This window comes from Prionailurus viverrinus, chromosome F1, assembly GCF_022837055.1.
Source record: "Prionailurus viverrinus isolate Anna chromosome F1, UM_Priviv_1.0, whole genome shotgun sequence".
Lineage (NCBI taxonomy): Eukaryota > Metazoa > Chordata > Mammalia > Carnivora > Felidae > Prionailurus > Prionailurus viverrinus.
In genome coordinates, this window is record NC_062577.1 from 65,211,384 (window position 1) to 65,237,344 (window position 25,961).

A 25,961-nucleotide genomic window follows, 5' to 3' on the forward strand; every position below is an offset into this window, starting at 1 on the left:
CTCCACTGTGTATATGTACCATAGCTTTTTTATCCATTTGTCATTTGAGGAGCTCTTAGGTTGTTTCCCTGCACTAGCTACAGTGAATATGCTGCAGTCAACATGGGAGTGTAGATATCTCTTCAAAATCTTGTTTTCATTTCCTTTGGGTAAGTGAACTTCTGCGTGCCCCGCTCCTATTTGAAAGCTTCCAATGGCTCTCTAGTGCCTCAAATAAAATCAGGGCTTCCAATGGCTGACATTTGTACAACTGCCCAGGGAAAACTGTCTTGTGAGTTCTCAGCTGCTCTATATTCAACCTCACATCCTATTTGGGGAGGGGGGAGTCTCTTCTCTTTCTTTTTTTTTTTTTTTTAATAATTTTATTTATTTTTGAGACAGAGAGAGACAGAGCATGAGCACGGGAGGGGCAGAGAGAGAGGGAGACACAGAATCTGAAGCAGGCTCCAGGCTCTGAGCTATCAGCACAGAGCCCGACGCAGGGCTCGAACTCACAGACTGTGAGATCATGACCTGAGCTGAAGTCGGACGCTCAACAGAATGAGCCACCCAGGCGCCCCTCTTCTCTCAATTTCTAATGACTTATTCTACTACGCCTAGGTCTTTGTCCAAGCCTCCCAAGTGACATGAAACCAGCTTACTTCATCTATCTATGGCACCCACCCCGCCCCTCCATCGCAGGCCATCATAAGCTCACCTCCTGCAGCCAGAGTCCAAGGATGACCCAGCGGCATCCTCCTCGCGGCCTCTCCCCACTTCCAGTCCCCGTTTCGGTACCACTACATTTTACCTGTCTTCGTTGCCTTGTTGGACAGTAAATCCCCCGAGACTGACTCTTCTGTGAGATGTATCCCCAAGTGCTTTGTCCAGCACTTTGTACCCGGTGAGCCCTTATTGTGAACATGTGAACTAACCCACCGTGGACGGGATGCATATGCCCAGGTTCCACCAGGAGTTTGCTGGGGATAAAGGAAAAAACATGCACAAGAACTTTGTTCCACAAGTCATTTACTGGATGGGGGGCAGGCGATTTTGCAACAGATTACGGGGTAAGGCCGGGAGGGCAGAGTTCTTGCTTCCCCTCCCAGGAGCCAGATGTGTCATAGATGCTTGTAAATTTTCCAAAATAGCCATCTGTTGTTGAGCGAGCTGGGTCTGAAGCTGGAGATTGGCATACATACGTTCCAGAAGTCCCAGGCATTCCTTGGGCTTGGGGTCGACTCCTGAAGGGAGAGCAACAGAGGTGCAAGGGGCACAGAAGAGATCCTGTAGTTGTACGAGGCAGGAAGGGCTCTAGCAGGATGACCGTCTAATCTTTCCAGGCACAACTCGACCCACACACACCTTTGCTTGGCTGTCACCTTCTTGGGGCGTGGGGGGGGGAGGGGGGTGGCTACCTGGCTACCCTATTTTATTTAAAAAAAAATTTTTTTTTCAACGTTTTTATTTTTTATTTTTGGGACAGAGAGAGACAGAGCATGAACGGGGGAGGGGCAGAGAGAGAGGGAGACACAGAATCGGAAACAGGCTCCAGGCTCCGAGCCATCAGCCCAGAGCCTGACGCGGGGCTCGAACTCCAGGACCGCGAGATCGTGACTTGGCTGAAGTCGGACGCTTAACCGACTGCGCCACCCAGGCGCCCCTAGCTACCCTATTTTAATTTGCAGACAATCACAGGACTTTGTTAACCTTCCCCCTTGCCTTATTTTTCCCACAATATTTAGGATCATACAGCATATTTGGTAATTACTTATTTAATTGCTAAGTTCCCCTCTAGAATGTAAGCTCCGGGAAGGCAGGGGTTTTTGTCCTGATTTGCTCACTATTGTATCCCCAGCACCTGGTGCATAAGTATTGAAAAAATATTTGATGGGTGAATGAAATGACCTGAGAGTGAGGCCTGACTCCCCTTTCAGCCTCCTTCTCTTGCCTGACACAGCATCTCATCAGCAGTGACCCGCGGTCCTCCTGTGGTAGCATTTCCACCAGCCTTGCTGCATTGGCCCAGTTTTTTCTAATGTTTTCAACTATGTTACATGCAGTCAGCTCCTAGGTAACCTTGGTGGTTATTTACCTATTGTTCATGTATTTATTGGTCTTGACTTCTTTGCTAAACTCTGAGGTCCTCAAAAATTGGCGTCATGACTGTCTAGTGCCCGGGTAGGCTCCCCCCAGGCACCCTAAGTACCCGCCAATCTCCCCCATGGGAGGATGAATATAACTGAAATTCAAGAAACAGGGGCGCCTGGGTGGCTCAGTCGGTTGAGTGTCTGACTTTGGCTCAGGTCATGATCTCATGGTTTGTGGGTTCGAGCCCCTTGTCAGGCTCTGTGCTGACAGCCTGGATCCTGCATCAGATTCTGTGTCTCCCTCTCTCTCAGCCCCTCCCCTTCTTGTGTATGTGCTCTCTCTCTCACTGTCTCTCAAAAATAAATAAACATTAAAAAAAAAAAAAAGAGAGAGAGAGAGAAAGAAACTGAGCTAATAACTACCATTTCCTTCCCTGGCCCCTTTTGAACTAACATTCCTAGCAAGCAATAACATTTTCCTCTCGGTCCTCCCTAGCCCTAGTAAAGGTGCCCGTATGCAAGGAAACCACACAACTTGTAGAATCTGGAAGAAAATGACACCAGTAGACAAACTACCGGCGAAAAACCTAGAAGTGGCTTGAGGCAGAGCTGGCACCAGATCCAGGGGAGAAGGCTCGGGCCCCTTCCTCTGTGCAACCCCTCCCGCACTGAGCCCATTTGGGAAGCCTGGCCTGCACCCTTACCTGAGGGCAGCTTTGCTGTCCGGACGTTCAGGAATGTGGCCAGTGGGGAACTTGCTTGAAGATTGATAAAGCTAGGGGAGGGTTTGGCTCGACAAAAAGGCACAGCATTACTTTCCTCTTTGGCTGAAACAAAATCAGAGGGAACTAATCAGAGCTATTTCCAACAAGGGATGGCCTTTCTAGCTAGATCCCTGCAGTTGGTCTATGAACACAAGTGCCGAGGCCCTGCCCTGAATAGCTCTGGAGAAAGTTAGGTGAGACAAACAAAAAAGAAACCACAGTGGACTAAGGGAAGGCAAGCAGGGATGGGTTCAGCTAAAATCTAGTTTGCTTCCATTTGACAAGTTCTCATGGCCCCGTGCTGCACGCTTACTAGCGTGCCAGGCGACAGGGCATCACGAGATACCTAACACACCGTTTCTCGGGTACTTACTACCTCGTTGGGAGACAACCGGGGCACTGATGAAAGGTGACATAACAACCGAAGGACGTAAACAATGCGTCAGTCTGGGTGAAAATGAGGCCTTTCATCTCGTGGCTATACCAAGTGTGTGATTAATGTCGAACTGGATGTTTCTGGAAAAGTGCAAGAGTTCAGTAGGAGCACTGTAGTCAGAGAAAACTCCAGGCAGGTAGAGGATGCTTATTGGACCTTGAACACAGGATGCTTTCGGGGAGTGGAAAAGGTGTTTCGAATGGGAAAAAAAGAGGGCAGGAGCGCAGGAGCACACGGTGGGCCACAGAAGACCCTTCACAATAGCGAATCGGAGACTGTAGGCTTTCTCTTGAGTATGACAATGCCATTGAGCCTTTCAGGATTAGAAAATTGTATAAAAACTCTATCTTATTAATGCAGAGGTATTAAAATGGGCTGGACGTGAAAGAAGTTTCTGCATGGGAACATAAATAAATCAGCTTTGGCAAAAACAGTTAAGTTAGAAGGAAAAATTGATTTGTAGGGAGAAGGTAATGGGTCCTACACAGACGCACGTTATCTTCGTCTAGCGAGCAACACTTCCTCTGGGAAACTATTCTTTCCCCGACCCCAGGCCACACAGGTGGGACCACAGCAGGCCCTGTTCCCCAACGGAAAACGGTGTGACCCAATCCAGGCCAACCACGGTATCTCATCCTCCGCGGCAACTGTGATTGATCCCGGGGGTAAGTGCAATGGGCAAGTTGGGCCAGGCTCACTCTCTGGGGTCGACACATGGATTGTGTAGTCAAAGAAGCTTGCTTTCTTGTGATTTGCTACGCTGGGAAAATGCAAAGCTGGGGCAGATGAGAGCTACCGAATTCGGCTGGCAGGCCGTAAGGAGCAGACACAAGCAAGACAGGAGAAAAGAGTACAGGAGGGAGGTGGATGGACGGACCCCGCTAGGTACAGAATTCCGCAGTTCGGTCCCTGAGGCTCTGGCTTTTACAGGCCTTCTTCCTATTCTGTGACCATCTCGACACCCCTCCCAACTGCACGAGCCTCTGAATTTCCTTTTTTACTCAAGGGAGTCTGAGTTGGGTCCCATCCGACTAACACAACCCACACTGTGGACACACAGTCCAGACAGAAATGCCTAGAGAAACAGTCGGAGGTGGCACCGAGCTCAGGTGAAAGGTTAAACTGCCAAGCAAGCCACAAAGCGGTGATAAAGAAGCTGCAAAACTGAATTAGCTCTCCAAAGTAAAAGACTGAGAGGGAAAACTGGACGCTGGGGAGCCCCTCCTCGGCAGTTTGGAAGATGAGAAGGAAATGGCAAAGCAGAGAAGCGACAGGCGGAGGCGAGCGGCCGGCCCTCCAAAGGAGCCCAGGATTCACTGCCAGACTGAGGTCAAAAAGGACAGAAAAAGTTCACCCACTCGCTCATTTATACTTACGAGACAGCCGAGTGCCTGTGAAGCGTCCACCGCTGACACCACAGCACGCTAAACACACGTGCTCGCGACCCTCACGCAACTGACGGTGTTGCAGTGTAGACAGTCACTAAGTGATCGAGCACGCACCTTATCGCATCCCGTAAGTGCTACAAGAGCGCCTAACCTATAACCTCGTCTGTGCAGCTGGGGAACGTGTTCCCCAGAAGCGATCCTGTCTCGGCTGGGATCCGAAGGATGAGGGTACGGGACCTCTCCATGGACAACAGACCTGGGGGCAGAGGTGTGGCAAGTAGGTCGTATGAAGGAAGATATATTCTTGTCCTGAACTCTGACTGCGACAGAGCAATGGCCTGCTAAGGGGAAGAGGTAGTCACACATGTGGGGGCCGGGCCGAGGCTTTCTATTTGGAAGCTCCCTGAGCCTATCGAAATTGAAATCTGTTTTATTCCCGATTACTCCTGGCGAGGGAAATCGGGGTTTGTTTTTGTTTTTGATGCTGGGTTTGTGGATTTTCCAAGCCCCACTGAAGGTCCTCCTTCTCCTTTTTTTTTTTAAGAGAAGTAAAAATATGCAACAATGAATTCGTGTGTCATCTCATGCAGGGGCCATGCTAGTCTCTGTATCATTCCAGCTTCAGTGTATGTGCTGCCTGAGGAGCACGGCCCTCCACTTCCTTTTCCCTTGGTCTCCTCAGCCCTTTGACGGCTCATGCAGAACGGTAAGGAGACAGAAGCTGAAATTCAGGTCTCAAAATTATTCTCACCACGGGGCACCTGGTGGCTCAGTCAGGTTAAACATCTGACTTCAGCTCAGGTCACGAGCTCATGGTTCTGAGTTAGAGCCCCGCGTGGGGCTTGTCAGCACAGTGCCCATTTCCGATCCTTTGTCCTCCTCTCTCTCTGCCTGCCCCCTGCTCATGCTCTCAAAAATGAGTAAACATTAAAAAAAATAGTTTAGGGGTGCCTGGCTGGCTCAGTCGGTTAAGCATCTGACTCTTGACTTTGGCTCAGGTGTTGATGTCACAGTTCATGGGTTTGAGCCCCACATCGGGCTCTGCATTGACAGTGCAGAGCCTGCTTGGGATTCTCTCTCCTCTCTCTCTCAAAATAAATAAATAAAAACTAAAAAAAAAAAAAGTTAAAAAAAGATTATTCTCACCATTGGAAAAATAGAACTTCAGCTTCCATGCAAATACACTTCCCAATAATTCAGGCCCTTCCTAGGTATATGAGGACAAATTTTCTAGCAGGCTGTGAGGTTTGGAGAGTACTTACAACCCATACCACAGGAACCAGATTTCTGACTACACAGTAACGGAGAATGAGGTTGGGGAGCAGTAAAAGGAAGCAGAACATAGAAAATCATAGTAAAAAGTGTTTACCTACATTGTGTCGTTCTCACAATGACCCTAAGAAGTAGGTAGCGTTAGCCACATTTTCTTTGAGAAAACCTAAGTTAGGAAATTTGCTTAACATCCCACAACTAGCCGTGTGGCAGTGCTGGGGTTAAATCCAGGCCTGTGGGCTCAAAGTCGTGCTCTTCACCAACGCACAACATACTCTGTGAAAAGAGCTGGTCCATTACACGTAAGCTATGACGTGGTAGGCCTCTCGGATAGTCATCTACTCCACTCACAGCCAAGTGGATGGGCTCTGGAGTCAGATGGCCCCGGGCCATTTCCCTGGCCACTAGTTGGACCGTCCCACTTCAACAGAGTATCTGTTGACTCTAGTTAACACGATGTCTCCTGGGATCCCTGCACTTCAAGTCCTGTTCTAAGTATTAAGAGGGGAAACAAAGAATAATGTATTCATTCAGCATACAGTCACTGAGCATCTATCATCTAACAGACCCAGTTCTCAGCACTGGGAACACAGCAATGTTCCCATTTATTTTTTTATGCAAGCTCAACTCTGAACATGGGGCTCGAACTCACGACCCTGAGACAGAGAGTCACATGCTCAACCGACTGAGCCAGCCGGGCACCGTCCCAGCAATGTTTCCATTTGATGGGCAAGTGCAGGACAGATACAAATCTTTTCCAATTAACCGAGAAAAAGGAAAAAAACAAAACAAAACCATACATACAACTAGAATCACTTCCCAAATTTCCGAGTAATTTAGGAGGTCTGCTGTTTAAGGGAAGGGGAGCAGGGCCTCCGACACACACCTTTTCTGTTAGGGTGACTAGCACGCTGCTCCATCTGAACAGGTGTGGCGCCTGGGGAAGAATCATAGCGTTACATCATCAACAACCCACGCTATTATGTTACTAATGACGGCACGTCTCCGGCTGTTCCAGTTTGGGGAGGGAAAAGTGTGAAAAATGTATGGTTCCATTTCACGGCCAAACATAAGCGCTTGGGTTACAGGTCCCTTCAGTAGTGTGGAAATCAGTTCTATTATTATCACTGCTTCCTTTTTTTTTTTTTTTCTGGACAAAATAGTAATTGAACCAAACCCAGACCTTAAAAGAGTCCCGCACTAACGGGCGACTCCTGTCTGCGTCCTCTCCACGGTCTCCTTCGGCAGCATCAGCCCCTATCCTGTCCTAGGAGGCAGGTTGGAAACCTGACTCCCATCACGTCTAAAGGGCCACCGTGGCCTAGACGGAGGGCGGGGACAGAAGTCGCAAGGCTCCACGGGGAACCCCTGGGACCGCGCTTTGGGTGGGAGACCCGGAAGCCGCAGCCTGCCTCAGCAGAAAGCACCTGCGTGAGAAGGGCGAGGGCACGCTCGGCCAGGAGCCCAGGGGCAGCTAAGCACGACTCGCAGTGCGCCCCAAGGAGGGCTCGGCCAGCCGGCCAGCTCCTGGGACCAAGCTCCCGAGTGGGCCCGCGCCGCTATTCCTCCCGCAGCTCAGGCTGGAAAGGGTGGAGACGGTCACGCTTCTCCTGACCTTCGCGGCCCCAGAAGACCCGAGGCGCCGGCCAGCTCAGCGACCTCACCCTCTCTGTTACTCGAACGCCTCCCGCCCGGCACCCACCCGTGTAGTTGATACACATGCGCAGTGGCGCGCCGGCCAACCGCCCCAGCCTCCGCGCTTGCGCCGACGTGCGCGCCGCACGCGGCCGGGAGCGGCCTCTCTCCTGCGCAAGCGCCGGCGCCCTCCCATTTCCAACATCGCGCGCTCTCTATCTAGCTTGCCCTGCCGTTCCTGCGTAGGGAGCGGGGCTAAGAATGTCGATTGGCCAGTTTTGGTGCCGGTCACTGAGCTGGGTGCGGTGATTGGCGGCGACCCGGAGGGTAGCGGGTTGAGGTGTAAGCCCTGAGGAGGCAGCGTTTGCTGGGCTTCTCTCTGGTTCTCTCTCTCCAGAAGGTTCTGCCGGTTCCCGCAGCTGTGGGTACCCGGCTCCGCATCGCGCCGCCATGATGGGCCATCGTCCGGTGCTCGTGCTCAGTGAGTTGGGGGGAAGCCGAGGCAGGGGCCCCCTTTTCGCCCCTTCCCTCCACACTTGGCCGTGTCGCCGCAGCCCAGCCCCGTCCTGGTCGGCCGCGGAGGCTTCCAGTCCTCGTCCCTTTCGAAAGCCCCTTCTGCCTCTTTTCTCTGTGCGCCTGAGCCCTTCCCTGGCCCCCGCCGAGCCCCTGGGGTGCGGGGACGCGGCGCCGCCCCGCCCCCTCCTCGCGTGGCCTCAGGGTGCGGAGGAGCAGTTTTTCCGTTTGGCCGGTCGCGGAGCGGTGTGTCCTCGGCCGACGGGGTGGATCGTGGCGCTTCCGTGTTTAGTACCGGGGTTGACAGTGTTCCCCGGAGGATTGGGAGGGTTCAGTGGCCCAAGTAGGTAAGCTGCTGAGACGGGGGCCTGGCGGACAGCCAGTGGGGTCCTTGGTCGCTTTTCAGAAGCAGCCCTCCAGGATTTCCCTTGAGCGACCCCGGTTGGTGAAGCAGCCCCGTTCCCTCGCTGACCTGGCTTAGATGCAGCGAGCCCCTCCGTGTCCCCCGCGTGGTGGTCTTTCCCACGGAGTTGCCCCTGGTTTCTGGCTAAGGAGTACCACCTCCCTTGTCCTCCCCTGGCTTGTTTCCGTTTTAACTTCTGGACCCCATGTGCGAGCCCGCCCTGGGCGCCTTTCTCCCTCCCTTACCATTTTCTGTATACGAAATGCAGTAAAGCGATTTGATCCATTTTCTTCATACCTGGGAAATAACTATTACCCAAAAAAAAAAAAAAAAAAAAAAAGGCACTTAAAAGAGAAAAGGCGCCGTTCCTTCTGATGAGTCTGTCAGAACAGCCGGTGCAGGATTTGAGTTACCACTGCCGGACACAGGAATCTAAGTCCCGAGGGTTGTGAGTGTAGACTTGGTGGGACTGCATTGAAAACTTTGCCGATTTAAATTGGACGGAGTGTGTGATTCAGAGAGAGGACCAGAATAAGCATCGTGTCGGTTTGGTTATAGCCACTGGCTGGTCTCACCGAGAGGCCCCCAGGGGTGAGTTGTGCACTGTGAAACCCTTTTTAGGTCTGCATTAATCCCTGGCACTGGTTGGATGTAACCCATTAGGCCGCGTGTTAAAATACGTGGTCGGCTCTGACCAAGCATTATTATGGTGTCCAAGCAGGGAGTGACCGTATCTGGAGAACGGAGACCCTCCGAGAGGATATTCTCACTGCACAGCACGCTGTGGGGGCGCTGGCAGTAATTCCGCTAGGACTGCCTCCTGTGATTCCCCCGTCCGAGTAGGAAAATAGGAGCCCAGACTCCTTCCTCGGGTATTTTTTTTTTGAGGGTCACCAGCCCTCTGAGCATCTGTAGATCCTCTTTCCAGACAGAACTGCAGTATCTCCCATTTTCTCGTATAATCTCTGCGAGTTCACCATTCCACCGAGGCTCATTCATGGATCTCAGGTTATGGGTCCTTGCTGTAAATAGGTGAATGTTTGATTAGTGGGAAAGTGATGACCAGGGATCGTCATGGGTCATATGTGTATCAAGTTGACGTAAAGAAATAGCTGAAAGTACATGTACTTTTTTGTGTTAACAGTTTTTTAAGGCATATTGGTATATAATAAGCTACACATATTTGGAGTGTACAATTTGTTGAGGTTTAAAGGTATGTTACCTCTGTGAGGGGTGTGTGTGTGTGTGTGGGGGGGTGTTTACTTTCAAAGGTCAGGGGATAAATAGTATCTATACAACGGGCCACTCCTGGTCTATTGCATTTTATTTTCTCTATTCTAGGCCAGAACACAAAGCGTGAATCTGGAAGAAAAGTTCAATCTGGAAACATCAATGCCGCCAAGGTAGGATATCTTTATTTAAAATCTCTACACCCAGAGGCGCCTGGGTGGCTTAGTTGGTTAAGTGGACAACTTCAGCTCAGGCCATGATCTCGCGGTTCGTGAGTTCACGCCCCGAGTCAGGCTCTGTGCTAACAGCTCAGAGCCTGGAACCTGCTTCAGATTCTGTGTCTCCCTCTTTCTCTGCCCCTCTGCTGCTCACGCTGTCTCTCAAAAATAAATAAATGTTACAAATTTAAAAAAAAAAAAATCTCCACACCCAATGTGGGGCTCAAACTCATGACCCCGAGATCAAGAGTCTCATGCTCTTCTGACTGAGCCAGCCAGGCACCCCTAAAGTAGCTTGTCTTTTAAGTAGTTTAGAGTATTATTTTGTCTCTAGCTGCCTTCCTTAGGATTTCTGTATCTATTCGCAAATAGGCAGAGGAAATGTTGACTTCCCTTTCTTTTAGTACATGTCTCTGATGGTGGTAGGTGGAAGGAAGCCCTCCCTCAATGAGGCAGACCTAACAGTCTTCCCATATTCACTTGTGCATAATTCTGTTACCGTGTATAAGTTTTAGAGTCTTTTTGTGTTTGTCTCGCATGCTAGACTGAGTTACTTGAGGGGAAGGACCGTGTTCCCATTTGTATTCCTAGTGCCCGCTGTAGAGCCTGGTTAGGTAGTCAGTAAATATCTTGGGATGAAGGAACGCAACAGCCCTAGACCTGAGTCAGTGGCATGGAGGCCAACATCGTGGAAAGAAGTACTCACGGGTAGACTTCCAGTTACCTGAGCTACTGAGAAACTGAAACTCTGGAAGGCACGTCCCCCTCTTTTCCTGGGAAAAATTATTTCTGTATACACCACGCTGAAGTCATTCCTTAAGGGGAGAGACAGCAGAATGGAGCCACACGGTGCCCTGTGTCTCAGGTTATCAGCGTGGTCATCAGCGTGTGTGGTTATCAGCCTGGCTTTAGAGGGTTAAACACTGGCTCTGCAGGTTCCTCGTGTCCCTTCTCACGCACGTGTTTGCACCATCTCCTGATTGGTGGTTGCATGTTTTATGTTTTCCTTTCGACAGACCATTGCAGATATCATCCGAACGTGTCTGGGACCCAAATCCATGATGAAGGTAGGCCTCTCATTGAAACTTTGTGACTACGGATTTTCCTTTTCCGTAATCTGGAACAATGAGGTAAAACTTTTGCTTTTCTCCTAGATGCTTTTGGACCCAATGGGAGGCATTGTGATGACCAATGATGGCAATGCCATCCTTCGAGAGGTTTGACTTTTTGTTTTGCTTTCTGATAATTTTATAAGGGGCCCGTAAGTCATATATACACGATGATTAGTTTCTTAGGGCTGGTATAACAAGTTACCACAAAGCGGGTGTCCGTAAAGAACAGAAATTTGTTCTCTCGTAAACTGGAGACTAGCAGTCCAAAATCAACTTGTCATCGGGGCCCTACTCCTTCTGAAGGCTCTTGGGAAGAATCTTTGCTGCTCCTGGCATCTGGTGGTTGACCACAACCCCTGACATTCCTTGGCTCGCTAGACTCTTGTCTCCTCAGTTGTTACATGCCATTGTCCTCTGTGTCTCTTGTTATAAGGACACTGGTGGTCGGATATAGGACCTATTTTCATATCCTGTATGATCTAATCTTAACTTGATTATATTTGCAAAGACCCAGTTTCAAAAACATTTACATTCACGGTTTCGGAGGGTAGGACCAACACATCCTTTTGGAAAACAATCCAGCCACAACAGTGGTGCTCCCGGTAAATAAGCTGAAAGAATACCACTCCGTGTCTTCAAGAAACTTTAATAGCCAAGCTGGCAAATGCGTTTTTCCCCAAAAAGAAAGGGACTTGGGAAGAGGATTTACTTAGATATTTTGGGGGCCACTTTTAATCTTTCAAGCTGTAGTAGATAAAGGATAAGGGAGGAGGTATGGGAGTAAGAAGCCCGAGAGGACCAAGCACAGTGGGTTAAGAGGTCTTTGAGTCATGTTGATTCAGTGGTAACCTACATTTTTATTTTAAGATTCAAGTCCAGCATCCAGCAGCCAAATCCATGATTGAAATCAGCCGGACACAGGATGAAGAGGTTGGAGATGGGACCACATCAGTGATTATTCTTGGTAAGAGGAGAACAGAAGGTTCATAAGGAAGGTTGGGAGTGAAACATGAGGATTTTTGCCCAGAATAGCATTTGTGTCCTATTTTAAGGAAACTGGTACCAATCCACTGGTTATAAATATTTAAATAATTTGTTGCTAATTTTCTATGTGTTTTCTCCAATTGAGTGTAAAACATTCATCATAGTATAGGATGAACTGTAAAAATCTGCTTGAACAAGATACAGAGCAGGTTCTTGTCATTCACGGTAGGTTGTATTCTATAAAGTCACCACAGACACTGAATTAGCAAATGACATTATTCCTGGGGGAAACACAGGTTAGGCTGCTGTGAGCCTCTGTTCAGATACTCTTCAATTGATAAATAAATATATCCTGTTATATGAGGTTTTTTGTGTTATCCATTTGTCTTTTTTTGATATATACATTTTTTAACGTTATTTGCTTTTGGGAGAGGGAGACAGCACAAGCGGTGAAGGGGCAGAGAGAGGGAGACACAGAATCCGAAGCAGGCTCCGGGCTCTGAGCTGTCAGCACAGAGCCCCATGTGGGACTCAAACCCACAGCCATGAGATCGTGACTTGAGCCAAAGTCAGATGCTTAATCGACTGAGCCGCCCAGGAGCCCCTGTTTTATTCATTTATTTTTCAAGTAATCTCCACCCCCAGCATGGGGCTGGAATTCACGACCCCGAGATCAGCACTTGCATGCACAATCAGCTGAGCTGTCCAGGTGCCTCCTTTCTGTTTGTTTTAAAGACACCTTATGTGGTACGTGTTGCTGATTCCTTACCGTTGAATTCACAGCAAATAGCATTATTAACTCCGGCCAGAATGGAGCTTGTCTAATGTGTTTTCTCTGTAAGGCCCATGACAGCCTTCCTGCGCTTAGGAAAACTAGGCTATACTTCAGTGCCATACCTAGGGGTCATTTTAAACAGTGAAGTCACCAACAAAATGTGTAAAAATGTGAAATAAAATATACCACATAAAGTATGAGAGCTGAAACAAGGCATAGCGTTGCCTTGGTTGACCTCAGTCTGAAAATTAATGAGTCAGGTGACAAAAATTTTTCACCTGTGCACCTGTGTGTGAGTGACCAGGAAAGTGCCCCAAGTGAGTGCTGATTTGCAGCTTGCGGGTAACATTGTAGCCAGTGGTTAGGTTGACAGATGCAGAACTTTGACAACACGTCTTGACCATACAAGTTGGTAATGGTCAATCTTCAACTTTCTATAGGATTGTAAAAGATCACTTCTGAAAACTTGATATGCTGCCTTTATTTGCCGTGAACACTTTACATTGATGGTAGAAGTTTCGATAGAGGCGTTCGGGGCTCCCTGGGTGGCTCAGTCAGTTCAAGCATCCAACTCTTGATTGGCTCAGATCATGGTCTCAAGGTTCATGCATTTGGGCATGGGCTCCCAGTTGGGCTCTGTGCTGACAGCTTGGGATTCTCTTTTCTCCCTCTCTCCCCCTTTCTCTGTCTCTCACCAAACAAACTTCAAGAAATTTTATAATACAGGCATTTGTTGTGTAAAATCTGATTGCAGCAACACATTGTCAGGAAATGAGAGCTATGTCAGGGGGTGCCAGTTTATACTGTTGGCCCACATGCCTGAAGATGGAGTCCATACAACAAAATTATTATAGGAACTTTTTAAAAAGTGACACTTTGAATTAGTTTTGGAATGTGTTGATGGAGATGGACTTGAGTCATCACCAGCTAAGCGCCTCAGACCCAATTCTTTTGACGATTGGAAAGTACATGTGGCTGGTTCTGTGCTTTGAAGAAAAACTTGGAGGATGAAAGAGGGAGGACAGACGTGGGATTCTGGGATTCTTTGGGTTGTTGAGGAGCTCTAGATATCAGGCCAGATTTTCTACCTAATAATCTTAGTTGAATCTCCTGGTGAGATTAGGCAGGTTAGGTATGTATTAATTTGTGTGTGTACGAAAAAGGAAAGACAAATTTTTTTTTTTAATTTTTTTTTTAAACGTTTATTTTTGAGACAGAGACAGAGCATGAACGGGGAAGGGGCAGAGAGAGAGGGAGACACAGAATCGGAAGCAGGCTCGAGGCTCTGAGCCATCAGCCCAGAGCCCGACGTGGGGCTCGAACTCACGGACCGCGAGATCGTGACCTGAGCTGAAGTCGGACGCTTAACCGACTGAGCCACCCAGGGGGCCCAGAAAGACAAATTTTTAAGTAGGGGGACATTCCACAAATAATCTCTCATCCAGAGGATAAATTTTGTACAGTTTTATGGCTGTGTTTCTAGGTATGAGGAAACCTGTGTTTTTGTTTTTAGTACTAGCAGTTGGACTATATCCTAGGTGTTTGGATGATGGTAAACAAGTCTGTTTTCCTTTATACATTTTTCCTTGTTTAGAGACTTTGAAACACAAGTGTTTCCTTTTGTTTAGAAAACTGGTGACAAATATTAGATCAAGAGAATAAAACAGCTTCAATCTTCGATCATTTGAAATGTGTCTGGCAAGGGTACTTTTCTTTATGAATCGCGTTGTAGAAAGTGTAAAGTTCGGCATGGTTATCAACAGCCAAATGGCATGGCTTTTGGGAGAGTCTATTGAGGAAAAAAGGTATTTTTAGAAGCTTGGCGAAGTTGCCTCGAAGTCGAGGTATTTGTAAGTAACCTCACGGCATCTGTGTCTTTTTCAGCGGGGGAGATGCTGTCTGTGGCCGAGCACTTCCTGGAGCAGCAGATGCACCCGACGGTGGTGATCAGCGCTTACCGCAAGGCCCTGGACGACATGATCAGCACCCTCAAGAAAATCAGGTACTGAGGACACCAGCAGTGGACCGTCAGACGTGGGAGGCCTGGAAGAGCCATCTCTTCTGAGGTGACGAAGGCAGGCCAGGCACGTCCCACGGTGGTTGGTTTGTGAGGGAGACACAGAGGAGAGCAAAACGAAGAGAGGATAAGGGAAGTAAATGTTTTAGAAAATGACAAAGGATACAGGGCAGACAGAAGGAGCTAGTTCGGTGCTTCAGGGTATCTTGTGGCTCCACGCCGTTTGCTTATTTCCATGTTAGGCACTGCCACGGAAAATGTGTGGCAAAACCTACCCTTCCAGAATTTTAGCCGCTGGTGTGGGGAATAAACTGAAGAGTTAGGCGAGTGTAATTATTCAGGACCGAATGTAAAAATGTCCCACCATCAAGTATGATTATAACCAATACCGTAACTAGAGATCGCAGTCCGATCTGATCAAGTGCTGCCCTGGTGGCAGCCAGCAGTTTTCCGTTCAGATCACAAGGAGTGGGACTGGAAATGCTGTTAGAACCCCGTGTGGGAATCCAGGCACTTGCTGTCCGTGCAGAGCGCTGGCAGGGTCACGAATGCGGTATAGAAACGCAGGCCTTCTAATGTCAGAGGATGTTAGGTCGTGACCATGCAGAATGCAGAACGTCTTCCACGAGAAATTTTTGTTTAAAGAGGAAAAGCTGTGATCGACTCTCCTGTGGTTGGGTCGTTGGGTACGTAGGGGTCAAGTAATTCGGTGAGCTTTGTCCCGTACTGCCTGTCGTGAGCATGAAAGAGCAGCGTGTGGCAACGTGTGTGGCAGTCCGAGGGAATGCCGTGTTTGCCTTGAATTGTTTTTACGAAAGAAGCTGTGGAAGAACGTAGAGGTAACCAGAGGGCGTGTTGAGTTTGTGGAGCTGAATTGCTAGAAAAGTTTTCCTTCTCATCAGGCAGTAATGGTCTAAATCCCTTAGATAATACTTGGGGAGCACTTGCTTCTCCTCTAAAAGCCATAATGCAACTGTGCGACGATTGCAGTGTGTGAAAATTTGGGCAGGATGGCATCCAAGGCCTCTTACAGCTTCATTTTAGGGTTCTAAGTAGACTTCTGTACAAATTTACGATCTGGTGAGGGAAAACTAAACACACGAACACGGCACTATGGCACAGCATGAAGTAAGATGCTGGATAGAATAGAATGCAGATGTTCAGGTGGATAGTAACGACCGATGGTGAGTGTCAGACGAGCTCTCAGAATTTGCTGGTTGTGGGATAAGGCTTCAAAGACCAAATGTGTCTTGACCCAAGTTAGACAAGTTGAGTGTATTTGGTTGAAGCAGAAGGTAAAGAACAAATTACTTTCTGTAAACTCTGCAGGGTGGTCAGCCGTGGGAACCCATGACACAGGGATTTGAGACAGCTTCCAGGGATGGGTTAGTTACGATCGTGCTGAAAGGCAGAGGGATGGACGGTTCTGACTCGTGGCCCACTATGGTCCCCGAGCTGTAGATCAGGCACTTCCTTAAATATCCAAGGTCTCTGCTGAGCATAGCACCTGTTTTCTTTTCTCCAGTACCCCTGTTGACACCAATAACCGAGATATGATGCTGAACATCATCAACAGTTCTATTACTACCAAAGCAATCAGTCGATGGTCCTCTCTGGCTTGCAACATCGCCCTAGATGCTGTCAAAACTGTGCAGTTTGAGGAGAACGGTCGCAAGGAGATAGACATCAAGAAATACGCAAGGGTAGAAAAGGTAAACTCTTTCGATGTGTGGTTTTTTTTTTAATGTTATTTTAGAGCGAGTAGGGGAGGGACAGAGAGAGGGCGAGACAGGATCTGAGCAGCCCCTGTGCTGACAGCAGAGGGACAGTTGTGGGGCTCAGACTCAACAGACCGTGAGATGGTGACCTGAGCCAAAGTTGGAGGCGTAACTGAGCCTGCCAGGCGCCCTTCGATGTGTATTTAGAAGACACGTTATTCCCTAGTAGGAGCCTTCCCACTTGTGGAGGAAATGTGCTTAAATCGGCACAAGATGTCATTGTAGTTAGAACAACACTTATTTGCTGCCTTGAAAACAGAAACTTGAGAGTCCCAGGGAGGTATTCCTAAAATAGTTCTGTTCCCTTCAGTGCTGTTCTGAACGAGGTTTCCAGGGACTAGAGAAGCGCTTAGTGGTGTCTCCTTGTTTGTGCCTTTACATATGTCCGACACTTGGTGGGGATGGGACACAAAGGCTCTGCACTGTCTAAGCTTCAGAAAGCCTTCTCTACTCCTTTAAGGTCCAAAAGTAGCATTAATAGTGTGGCCTGTAGATGGAGCCCCAAGCCTGGAAATTCTGTGGGAATCTCTTTCAGGAAGTAGGAGAGACCTGAAGCCCTTTAAATCTTCGTCAGTCACTGAATTTCTTTTGAGTCTCAGCTGATCTTGAGAGTGGCTGTCATGGTCCGAGATTGGTATGCTTCCTAGAGGGGAAAAAATGTGATTGCAACCATATTTGTTGTTGAGGTTCAAGGAAGAAAGCGATGTTGGAAACCTAGAATAGTGGTCATTTGGGGAAGATAGATGGGAAGGGAGTTAAGAAATTGTCTCCTCCTGGTCATGGATGGAAGTGGATCTTTTTTGCTCAGATACCTGGGGGCATCATTGAAGACTCGTGTGTCTTACGGGGAGTCATGATTAACAAAGATGTGACCCATCCACGAATGCGGCGTTATATCAAGAACCCTCGCATTGTGCTGCTGGATTCCTCTCTGGAATACAAGAAAGGAGAAAGCCAGGTAAGGTTCCTGGTCTTTTTCCTTAAAGTCGGTGTAAGAATCTGACTGCTGATAGGGATAAGGGAAATAAAAGATATGTCTGTTACGTTGTAGACTCTGTCAGTTACTGACCTTTATGCGTGATCTCTGATTTTACAAGAGCTTTTTTTTGTTGTTGTTGGTTTTGAGAGAATGAGAGTGCGTCCGTGTGAGCAGGGGGAGGAGCAGAGGGACAGAAAGAGAGAGAATCTTAAGCAGGTTCCATTCCCAGCACAGAGCCTGACAGGGCTCCGTCTCACAACCCTGAGATATGACCTGAGCTGAAACAAGAGTCGGATGCTTAGCCCATTGAGCCATCCAGGCACCCCTTTTATAAGAACTCTTGGACATAGTTAATATTGACCCCAGTCTTACAGATGAGGGATCTAAAGCTCAGAGAAGTTTGGGTAATTGTTAGGGGAATACAACTGGTATCGACCAAGTCAGTATTTGAACCCAGCTCTGTTGGCTTCAGTTCCACACTACCACACCACCTTTCCCAGTGCCTGAGTGGAATATAGAGTGGAAATTAATGTAGCTGGGAAACGCTAAAGAAGAATTTCCGGAGGGCAGGAGGGTCACAAGGCTCTATCACCCTCGGATAGAATAAAAGTGATTAGAGCTTGTTAACACGAGAATTGGGAAGAAGATTTAGTTTATTGGTGGGAAGAATTAAGACCCAGAGTTACCATGCAGGGTAGATGTAATGTCGTACTGAGTGGTCAGAGACCTTAGGCCAAAATCTCCACTGAAGGCCTTTGACTTTGAATCCTAGTCGAGGAGTACTTCAATGAAGGAGTTCAGCTGGAGTTCTTGAGCTAAATTAGCTTACAGAGGCGTGGGCTCCTGGCTTCAGCAGGACTCTGACTCACTTCTGGGGTGCATGAGAGGACTCGGTAGAGGGGCCTGATACTGGGCACGTCTGAGATTTTAAGTCTGTGACTTTTCTTCACCACGCAGACGGACATTGAGATCACACGAGAGGAAGACTTCACCCGGATCCTCCAAATGGAAGAAGAGTACATCCAGCAGCTGTGTGAGGACATCATCCATCTGAAGCCCGATGTGGTCATCACAGAAAAGGGCATCTCGGGTAGGACTCTGTTCGTTTTTCCAGCCTCTTATTGAGGTAGAAGAGGGTGGACAGGTTGGCAGAGACGGCAGGGTGAACGTGGTAGTTAGTGTGCATTGAGGATGCAGCCAGGTCGGAGCCCAGGAGTTCTGGCCTCCCTCTTGACCCCTCTGCTCTTGGGTTTACAGATTTAGCTCAGCACTACCTCATGCGGGCCAACATCACGGCAATCCGCAGGGTTCGGAAGACAGACAACAATCGCATTGCTAGGTGAGTAGGCCACGTAAAAATAAGATTCTTCCTTCCCGTGGGTTCGCCTTGTGTAGCTTTATGATGTCGTTGCTGTCTCTGAGAAAGTTTAGCGCCGGATACGGTCAGCCGTGTCAGTTACAGGTGGAACCAACCTGGGTTTTACTGTGTGGTCCCTGAGAAATTCTCTAGTCTGGCAATTATCTACTGCAGGAATCTTTTTTATACTGCTGCTAACCAGTAGGGAACAGCTTATGCTTAGACTCCTGTGGTCTCTACCTTGGTGTCCGTGACTGTCTGTCTAAACTAGCTCAGAATACAGCAGAAACATCAGTTTCCTTGAGGGGATCTTCAGCTGCTGTTAGTGCAACTTAAGATTGTGGTTCCTACTTTTGCACTGGTGTCTGTGCTCACATATCATTCATTCTTAATTTATATTTTAAAGAGAGAGGTCTACCCCAATATCACCTACCCAATCCAAATCAAGTTTTATACTTCTGCTAACTCTGAAGTGGCTCTGGGCACACATAGTTGACGACGTGCCCAGGAGTGGGTACATGTTAGGTATACTGAGAACTCACTTGTCTAAATTTTATTATCACAAAATATACTTAAATTAAACTGCGTCTGGTTATAACAGTTGTCTTAGGTACATACGCTTTTATTTGTAAAGCCTCGTTAGTTTAAGGAAACTTTGCCTACATACGTTCGAAAACCAACTTGCTAGGCAGCCAAGACCTCTCTAGTTATGTAGCAGCGTTTCCAGCAATCCGTGTTTGGCCCTCTCCCCAGCCACAGACCCTAGGGACTAGGAAGATGAGTAAAAGTACCTGAAATCCCCTCCCCTTCCCATCTAATCACTAGAGCCTGCGGGGCCCGGATAGTCAGCCGGCCAGAGGAGCTGAGAGAAGAAGATATTGGGACAGGAGCAGGCGTGTTGGAAATCAAGAAAATTGGAGATGAGTATTTTACATTCATCACTGAGTGCAAAGACCCCAAGGCCTGTACTATTCTCCTCCGTGGGGCCAGCAAAGAGATTCTCTCGGTGAGTCCACCTTCGAGGTCATTCCGTTTCTTGAGAGATTCCTAGAAGGCCTGAAATTTTCCTGTTACCCTTTCATAGCTATTTAGTTTTTGGCACGTGGCCAAAACTTTAACTTCTTTTAAAATTAAAGCAATTTTGGGGGCACCTGGCTGGCTTAGTCGGTAGAGTGTGTGACTCCTGACCTTGGGTTCATGAGTTCAAGCCTCACGTTGGGTGTACAGGTCGTTTGTAAAATTAATTAAATTAAAAGTCTGTAAAGAGTGATAAAAATTATCTTAACCATTTTTAGGTGTATAGTTCAGTATACATTCACATTCTTGGGCAATAGATCTTCAGAACTTTGTCGTCTTGCAAAACTGCGACATTACATCCATTCAACAATGACTCATCATTTCTCCAGCCCCCAGCAACCACTGCTTCCTTGTTTATAAAAGATTGTTTTTCAGGGTTTTTTTTTTTGTTTGTTTGTTTATTTATTTTTGAGAGAGAGAGAGACAAAGAGCATGAGCAGAGGAGGGGCAGAGAGAGAGGGAGACTCAGAATCCGAAGAAGGCTTCAGTCCCCGAGCCGTCAGCACAGAGCCTGACGCGGGGCTTGAACTCACAAACTGCAAGATCATGACCCGAGCCGAAGTCAGATGCTTAACCGACTGAGCCACCCAGGCGCCCACCCTGTAAAAGATTTTTTTAATGCTTATTTATTTTTGAGAGAGAGACAGAGCATGGGGGTGGGGGAGGGGCAGAGAGAGGGAGACACTGAATCGGAAGCAAGCTCCAGGCTCTGAGCTGTCAGCACAGAGCCCGACGCGGGGCTCGAACTCAGGAACTGGGAAATAATGACCTAAGCCGAAGTCGGACGCTTCACTGACTGAACCACCCGGGCGCTCCTTAATTTTTAAGTTAAAATGACAATTCTCGCTTTTGTTCCTCAGGTTAAGTAACTCACCCAAAGGTACACGGCTAGTAACCGCACCACCACGAAGCCTCCCAGGGACACAGCTAGGGTGGCAGAACCGGGCGGCTGTCGCGTGTGGTGGGCGTGGCCCAACATTGCCGAGACACGCCCACTTCTTGGCTCTCTTGCGGTTGTCATTCCTGAGTTTTTCCAAACCAGAGGCCGCTGCCCTGCCCAGCAGGGGTTCCGAGGAACTTTCTTATCTGCCCTGCCTGTTAGTGGGAAGCCCTCCAGTGCCTCCGACGCATTCCTGAGTCCTCGCGCTTTCTACATGCTGTGTGTTCGCTCTCCGCAGGAAGTGGAGCGCAACCTCCAGGACGCCATGCAGGTGTGCCGCAACGTCCTCCTGGATCCCCAGCTGGTCCCCGGGGGCGGGGCCTCTGAGATGGCCGTGGCCCAGGCTTTGACAGAAAAGTCCAAGGCCATGACCGGCGTGGAGCAGTGGCCGTACAGGGCTGTGGCCCAGGCCCTAGAGGTCATTCCTCGTACCCTCATCCAGAACTGTGGGGCCAGCACCATTCGTCTGCTTACCTCCCTTCGGGTGAGTCCCTCCCCTGCTTTCTCCTGACGGGGTAGGGGCACCTGCCTGGCCCGAGAGGCTGGTTCACATCTGTCCACCGGCTTCTCCTGACCTCAGGCTCGTTCCCTTAAAGTGTCCTCTCTCGGCGTTGGACTCGTTTGCCATCATTGCCATTTCCGTTTGTCGTTTCAGTCTTTTGGGTTTAGTGTTCGGTTGGTTTCGTTTTGTTTCGTTACGTAATGTTCCCTGCCAGCTCACTTGTTCCTGGTGTTTCCCCTTTAACTGGTGATGCTCCTTCCAACCACAGGCCAAGCACACCCAGGAGGGCTGTGAGACCTGGGGTGTGAACGGGGAGACCGGCACTCTGGTGGACATGAGGGAGCTGGGCGTCTGGGAGCCCCTGGCTGTCAAGCTGCAGACCTACAAGACGGCAGTGGAGGTGAGGCGCCCTGAGACCTAGACTGCGCCGTTTCTTTGCAGAGAAGCAGAAGCCAGGGTGCTTGGTGCAGTCTGGAAGGGAGGGGTGTAGTGTGGAAGGCAGAGTATTCTCCAGAGATCAAGGAATTCGCCCCCTGCTTCGCCCTGCGGAAAGCAAGGTGACCTAGCATAAGCCGCATCCCCTCTGGAAAGGTGGATTTCAGATAAAATGCTAATTACGTAGGAGGAGCTAAGTGTTGCCTTTAGAAGAAAACAAGTGTCCCTCCACTCTCTGCTGACCTCTGTGGTGCTGTGGTGTTTCTCCTAGACGGCAGTTCTGCTACTGCGGATTGATGACATCGTCTCCGGGCACAAGAAGAAGGGTGACGACCAGAGCCGGCAGGGCGGGGCCCCCGATGGCGGCCAGGAGTGAGTGGTGGGCAAGGCGGCCTCAACGCACAGAGCCAGCAGAGGCTCCCTCTTCCCTGAGCCAGACTGCCAGGGACACTGGATGTCTTTGTTTGGAGGGATCAGGTTGAGGGGCGGCCCCGGCCCCTTTCTGTCCCAGCTCGGTTTGCAAAAGGTTCGCAAAAGGCGCTGACACGTAATTCCTCTCTATTGTAAGCTTTCCACTTAGTTTGCTTCCGATGATTAAATCTAAGTCATTTGAGATGATTGTTATGTGTTTTTCAACCTGGGTCATATCTCTGCCTCCTGGCAAAGAGGGAGGAGGCAGAAGACTGCCCTGGGGAGGGAGGGAGGGAGGGAGGGAGGGAGGGAGGGAGGGAGGGAGGGAGGGAGGGAGGGAGGGGAGGGATGGGAATGAGGTAAGTGCCTCCTTGAAGGTATTTTTCAGACCTTCTCAGAGATGCTGGTTGGGAAGACTCTGGGAGTTCAAGGGATCGTACTTTATTTTGAATTTTTTAATGTTTATTTACTGTCGAGAGAGAGAGCATGAGCGGGGGAGGGGCAGAGAGCGAGGGAGACACGGAATCGGAACCAGGCTCCAGGCTCCGAGCTGTCGGCACAGGGCCTGACGCGGGGCTCAGACTCACGAACCCGGAGATCATGACCTGAGCTGAAGCCGGACGCTTAACGACTGGGCCCCCCAGGCGCCCCAGAGGGTCATACGTTAAAGCTTGAAGAAGCACCGCTTTGTGTTCACCACCCCAAGAACAGGAGGAACCTGTCCAGACCGTGGGTGTTCCCCACGTGTGGCTGTGTGTAGAGCAACACCCAGTACGTGCCAGGGCTCAGGCACTTGTCCTAAAAAACAACATGCGTTTTTTCTGTCGTGTCCTATAACTTTTCAGAATCCCTCCTATCTTACCTGGAATTCTCCTCTGCCGCTGTTCTTTCTGGCAGCAGTCTGTTCTCTGTTCTCCTTGTGTCACAGGAGGGCCTCCGCTTCCCCTGCCGGCAGAAACAGAGGGTTTCGTCTCACTTCGTGCTTTGTTTTTATCCAGGGAAAAAGTGGTGGCCGTGGGATGCTGGAGGCTAGGTGGGGCTAGCCTTTGGTTTCTTCGCTGCCCTTCCTCTTGGCTGCTGGGCCTTCCACGTCCCCTTTGTGCTTATGATTCATACACTCAGCCTTTATCTCCTCCCTGATCTCAGGACTTAGTCACCTTAGGTTGAATACTAGGTAGGATAATGGCACATAGTCCCTCCCGTGTGATAAACGTTCTAGCCAGTTGCACATATCGGCTAATCCTCACGAGACAAGACTGGCAACATCCCCCGTCTTACAATGGAGAATCTGCCTGACAGAAAGCCGGTGCGTGGGAGACGGAATTGCTGCGTGGGGAGTCTGGCTCCAGAGCCGTGTTCTCAGCGGCCGTGCTCCCCGCATAGGAGGCGCGATGGGGCTCTGGAGGCCTCTTGTCTGTTCACACCCCGGTCTGGCTTCCTGCTCAGCCCACTAGGAGGTCGTTGGCTTTTCCTCTCCTCTGAGGGGATCTGAGATAAGCCTGTTTTTTCCTGAAGTCCCCGCCTCTTTCTTATTTTTTTTTTTTTTTGAAGTTTTTGTTTAAAATTTTTTTATTTTAGAGGGACAGCCCAAGTAGAGGAGAGGGGTAGAGTGGGGGAGAGAGAATCCGAGCCTGCCTGACATGGGCCTCGATCCCACATCCCTGGGATGGTGACCCGAACTGAAATCGAGAGTCAGACGCCCAACCAGCTGAGCTACCTGGGCGCCCTCCCTGCCTCTTTACTGGCAGTGCTTGTCATTCTGTCTTCGAGAAAGACGATGGATTAATCTCAAATAAGTGAATAGATGTTGACGAAGTAGTGCTCACAGGACCTGAGAAGTTACAGAGGAAGCTCGTCACACCATGAGGATTCCTCCCTCCCGTTTGTGATTTGCCCTGACGTCCACTCTGGTTGCAGTTCGGACTTGGGTGACTGCTGGGTAAACGGGGGCTTTCCTGCTGCCGTCGGAGCCTCTCCTCTGGGAGCACCTGTGTGTCCTGGGCCCGTGGAAATCCCTTCTGGCAAGTTCGATCTGGCAAGTCTGTTCTCCCATCTGGCTTTCAAAGGCCCTTAGTGCTGCCCGGGCCGAAACAACATTGGGATTGCGGGCTGCCCACACCGTGTTCTGTATCGCCTGGCGTGAGTCTCCATCACTAAACTGTTCCGTGAACGCAGCTTTGCCTCCTCCTTGACTTTGCTCATGGTCCTTCGTACTGTCAGACTCCTAGACTCCACCAAATCCTGTTCTCCTATAAAGCAACATTTCTTTGGGTGGTGGGGAGGCTTGGATTCCAGACTACTCCGGCCCTCCGTACTCAGCCAGCACTCTTGTTTTCGCTTGCCCTTGTCAGGTCCCGGAGTTGAGACTCAGAAGATACAAGTTACTTGTCTCAAAAATGAGTTTTTTGAGAAAACTTGAGTTCATCCTAGAGTAGCCATTTTGGGGGAAAATGAAATTGGATTCCTACTTCATTGTTTGCAAAATTAATTCGAGGCAGCTGAAAGATTTAAATACAAGCAAATGAAACTAGAAGAAAACAGATTTTTAAATGTATTTATCACAGTGGGGAAAAAGAAGGGCAAAAAAATTTACGTGCTGAGAACAAAGTGTGGGGGGATGTGATATTTGTACCAATACAAAGGTGAATTTCTTTACAGAATTTTCAGAATGTGGCGGTCAAGACGATTGGGACTACAGAAAAATAGGCAAACAACAGCTCCAGAGTGACTGTAGAACAGGAGGTGTTCCACCTAATTCAGCGGGAAATGCAAATAAGCCTGGTAAAGACTCAGCGAGGGTGGGGGAAAACAGGCCCTCTGGTCTCAGGCAGAGGTCAATTCCACCTGGCAGCTCGAATCCTGACTTTATCTTACAGATTTGGGTTCAAATATATATGAAATGCACTACATACAGGGATATCCATTTCAATGTTCGCCGTAGCCAGATGTTGGAAACGCGAGGTTCTGGTCAAACATATCCATGGGACGTCCCCCTGCAGTGTCACTGAAAGACCAGTGGACAAAGGCAGTGCCAGGTGCATTGATACAGAACAGTCCTCCACGTGCAAGTGAAGATGAAAAAGCAAGCTGCAGGGCGGCGTCTGGATGCCAATGTGTGGTATCGCCTGTCTGTACATACATGCAATATGTGTATATATGTGGCAAGTAAGCTCCAGGCCCAGCCTGGCGCTTGAACTCACAACCCCGAGATCAAGAGTCCTGGCATCCCTGCATAGAATGTCTTCGGAAGGACTCAAAGGTAACAGTGGTTGTTTGAGGGAAAGACCCAAGTCACTGGGGAATAAAGGTGATACCTTTTGGTACCTTATGAATTTTGTGTCCTATGCATTTATTATTAGCCAAAATAATTAGCCAAAATAATTTTAAGCAGAAACACCAAAGAACAACAAAAAGCGGGCTTGTTCAGCCAGACAGGAGCTCCTTTGCAAATACTACGTGCTGTTCTCACATCCTATTTACTGACGTCTCTCTTCTCCACAATAAAACCGTGAGCTCTTCTAGGACAGGAACCGGGGTACCCGGGGGCTCCATAAATATTAATAATTGACTAAAAAGAACTATCTGGGGTCTGCTGTCTTCACCCTGGAAGTCCTTCAAATCCCTCTGCCTCCCTCACTGGACCGAGTCAGTTTATTGGGATCCATT

The 25,961-nt window shown here is 49.0% G+C and overlaps 2 protein-coding genes, 1 long non-coding RNA gene and 1 pseudogene across 13 annotated transcripts; 2 read left to right on the forward strand and 2 right to left on the reverse strand.

Moving 5' to 3' along the window:
* Positions 1 to 991: 991 nt before the first annotated feature.
* On the reverse strand, positions 992 to 7,665 carry TSACC (TSSK6 activating cochaperone). Of its 10 annotated transcripts, XR_007148182.1 has the most exons (6): positions 7,545 to 7,623; positions 7,113 to 7,356; positions 6,816 to 6,866; positions 4,646 to 4,913; positions 2,774 to 2,896; positions 992 to 1,223 (listed from the first exon to the last, which is right to left on the reverse strand). XR_007148182.1 is itself a non-coding variant. In XM_047840667.1 (4 exons), the coding sequence occupies exons 1-4, from the start codon at positions 7,648 to 7,650 to the stop codon at positions 1,009 to 1,011; spliced, it is 408 nt and encodes a 135-aa protein (XP_047696623.1). In that variant the 5' UTR covers positions 7,651 to 7,665; the 3' UTR covers positions 992 to 1,008. The 10 variants fall into 10 exon arrangements, 3 of the variants coding, with proteins under 3 accessions (XP_047696623.1, XP_047696624.1, XP_047696625.1); XR_007148185.1 differs by lacking the exons at positions 7,113 to 7,356; positions 7,545 to 7,623 and adding an exon at positions 7,632 to 7,651; XR_007148180.1 differs by lacking the exon at positions 7,113 to 7,356 and having other exon boundaries at positions 7,545 to 7,628.
* LOC125155935 (uncharacterized) lies at positions 5,208 to 5,305 on the reverse strand (annotated as a pseudogene).
* Positions 7,666 to 7,881: 216 nt separating the features above from the next.
* CCT3 (chaperonin containing TCP1 subunit 3) lies at positions 7,882 to 22,497 on the forward strand. Of its 2 annotated transcripts, none has more exons than XM_047840665.1 (14): positions 7,882 to 8,045; positions 9,822 to 9,883; positions 10,945 to 10,995; positions 11,083 to 11,145; positions 11,908 to 12,004; positions 14,684 to 14,801; positions 16,342 to 16,528; positions 17,403 to 17,552; positions 18,531 to 18,663; positions 18,831 to 18,912; positions 19,756 to 19,936; positions 21,186 to 21,431; positions 21,718 to 21,849; positions 22,156 to 22,497. In XM_047840665.1, the coding sequence occupies exons 1-14, from the start codon at positions 8,015 to 8,017 to the stop codon at positions 22,258 to 22,260; spliced, it is 1,638 nt and encodes a 545-aa protein (XP_047696621.1). In that variant the 5' UTR covers positions 7,882 to 8,014; the 3' UTR covers positions 22,261 to 22,497. The 2 variants fall into 2 exon arrangements, with proteins under 2 accessions (XP_047696621.1, XP_047696622.1); XM_047840666.1 differs by lacking the exon at positions 7,882 to 8,045 and adding an exon at positions 8,319 to 8,424.
* Positions 22,498 to 24,126: 1,629 nt separating this feature from the next.
* LOC125155548 (uncharacterized) lies at positions 24,127 to 25,627 on the forward strand. Its single transcript, XR_007148266.1, has 2 exons — positions 24,127 to 25,076; positions 25,172 to 25,627. It is a non-coding gene; the product is annotated as an uncharacterized LOC125155548 (long non-coding RNA).
* The last annotated feature ends 334 nt before the right edge of the window (positions 25,628 to 25,961 follow it).

Bases quoted from the DNA above. Each gene is read 5' to 3' on its own strand.
- TSACC (XM_047840667.1), bottom strand. The intron at 2,897-6,815 runs GTGTGTGTCGGA...ATTTTGTTTCAG, and splicing joins TAGTCACCCTAACAGAAAAG to CCAAAGAGGAAAGTAATGCT. The intron at 1,224-2,773 runs GTAAGGGTGCAG...CTCTCCCTTCAG, and splicing joins GACAGCAAAGCTGCCCTCAG to GAGTCGACCCCAAGCCCAAG.
- CCT3 (XM_047840665.1), top strand. From the start codon at position 8,015: ATGATGGGCCATCGTCCGGTGCTCGTGCTCA. The intron at 11,146-11,907 runs GTTTGACTTTTT...TTTTATTTTAAG, and splicing joins GCAATGCCATCCTTCGAGAG to ATTCAAGTCCAGCATCCAGC. The intron at 12,005-14,683 runs GTAAGAGGAGAA...TGTCTTTTTCAG, and splicing joins CACATCAGTGATTATTCTTG to CGGGGGAGATGCTGTCTGTG.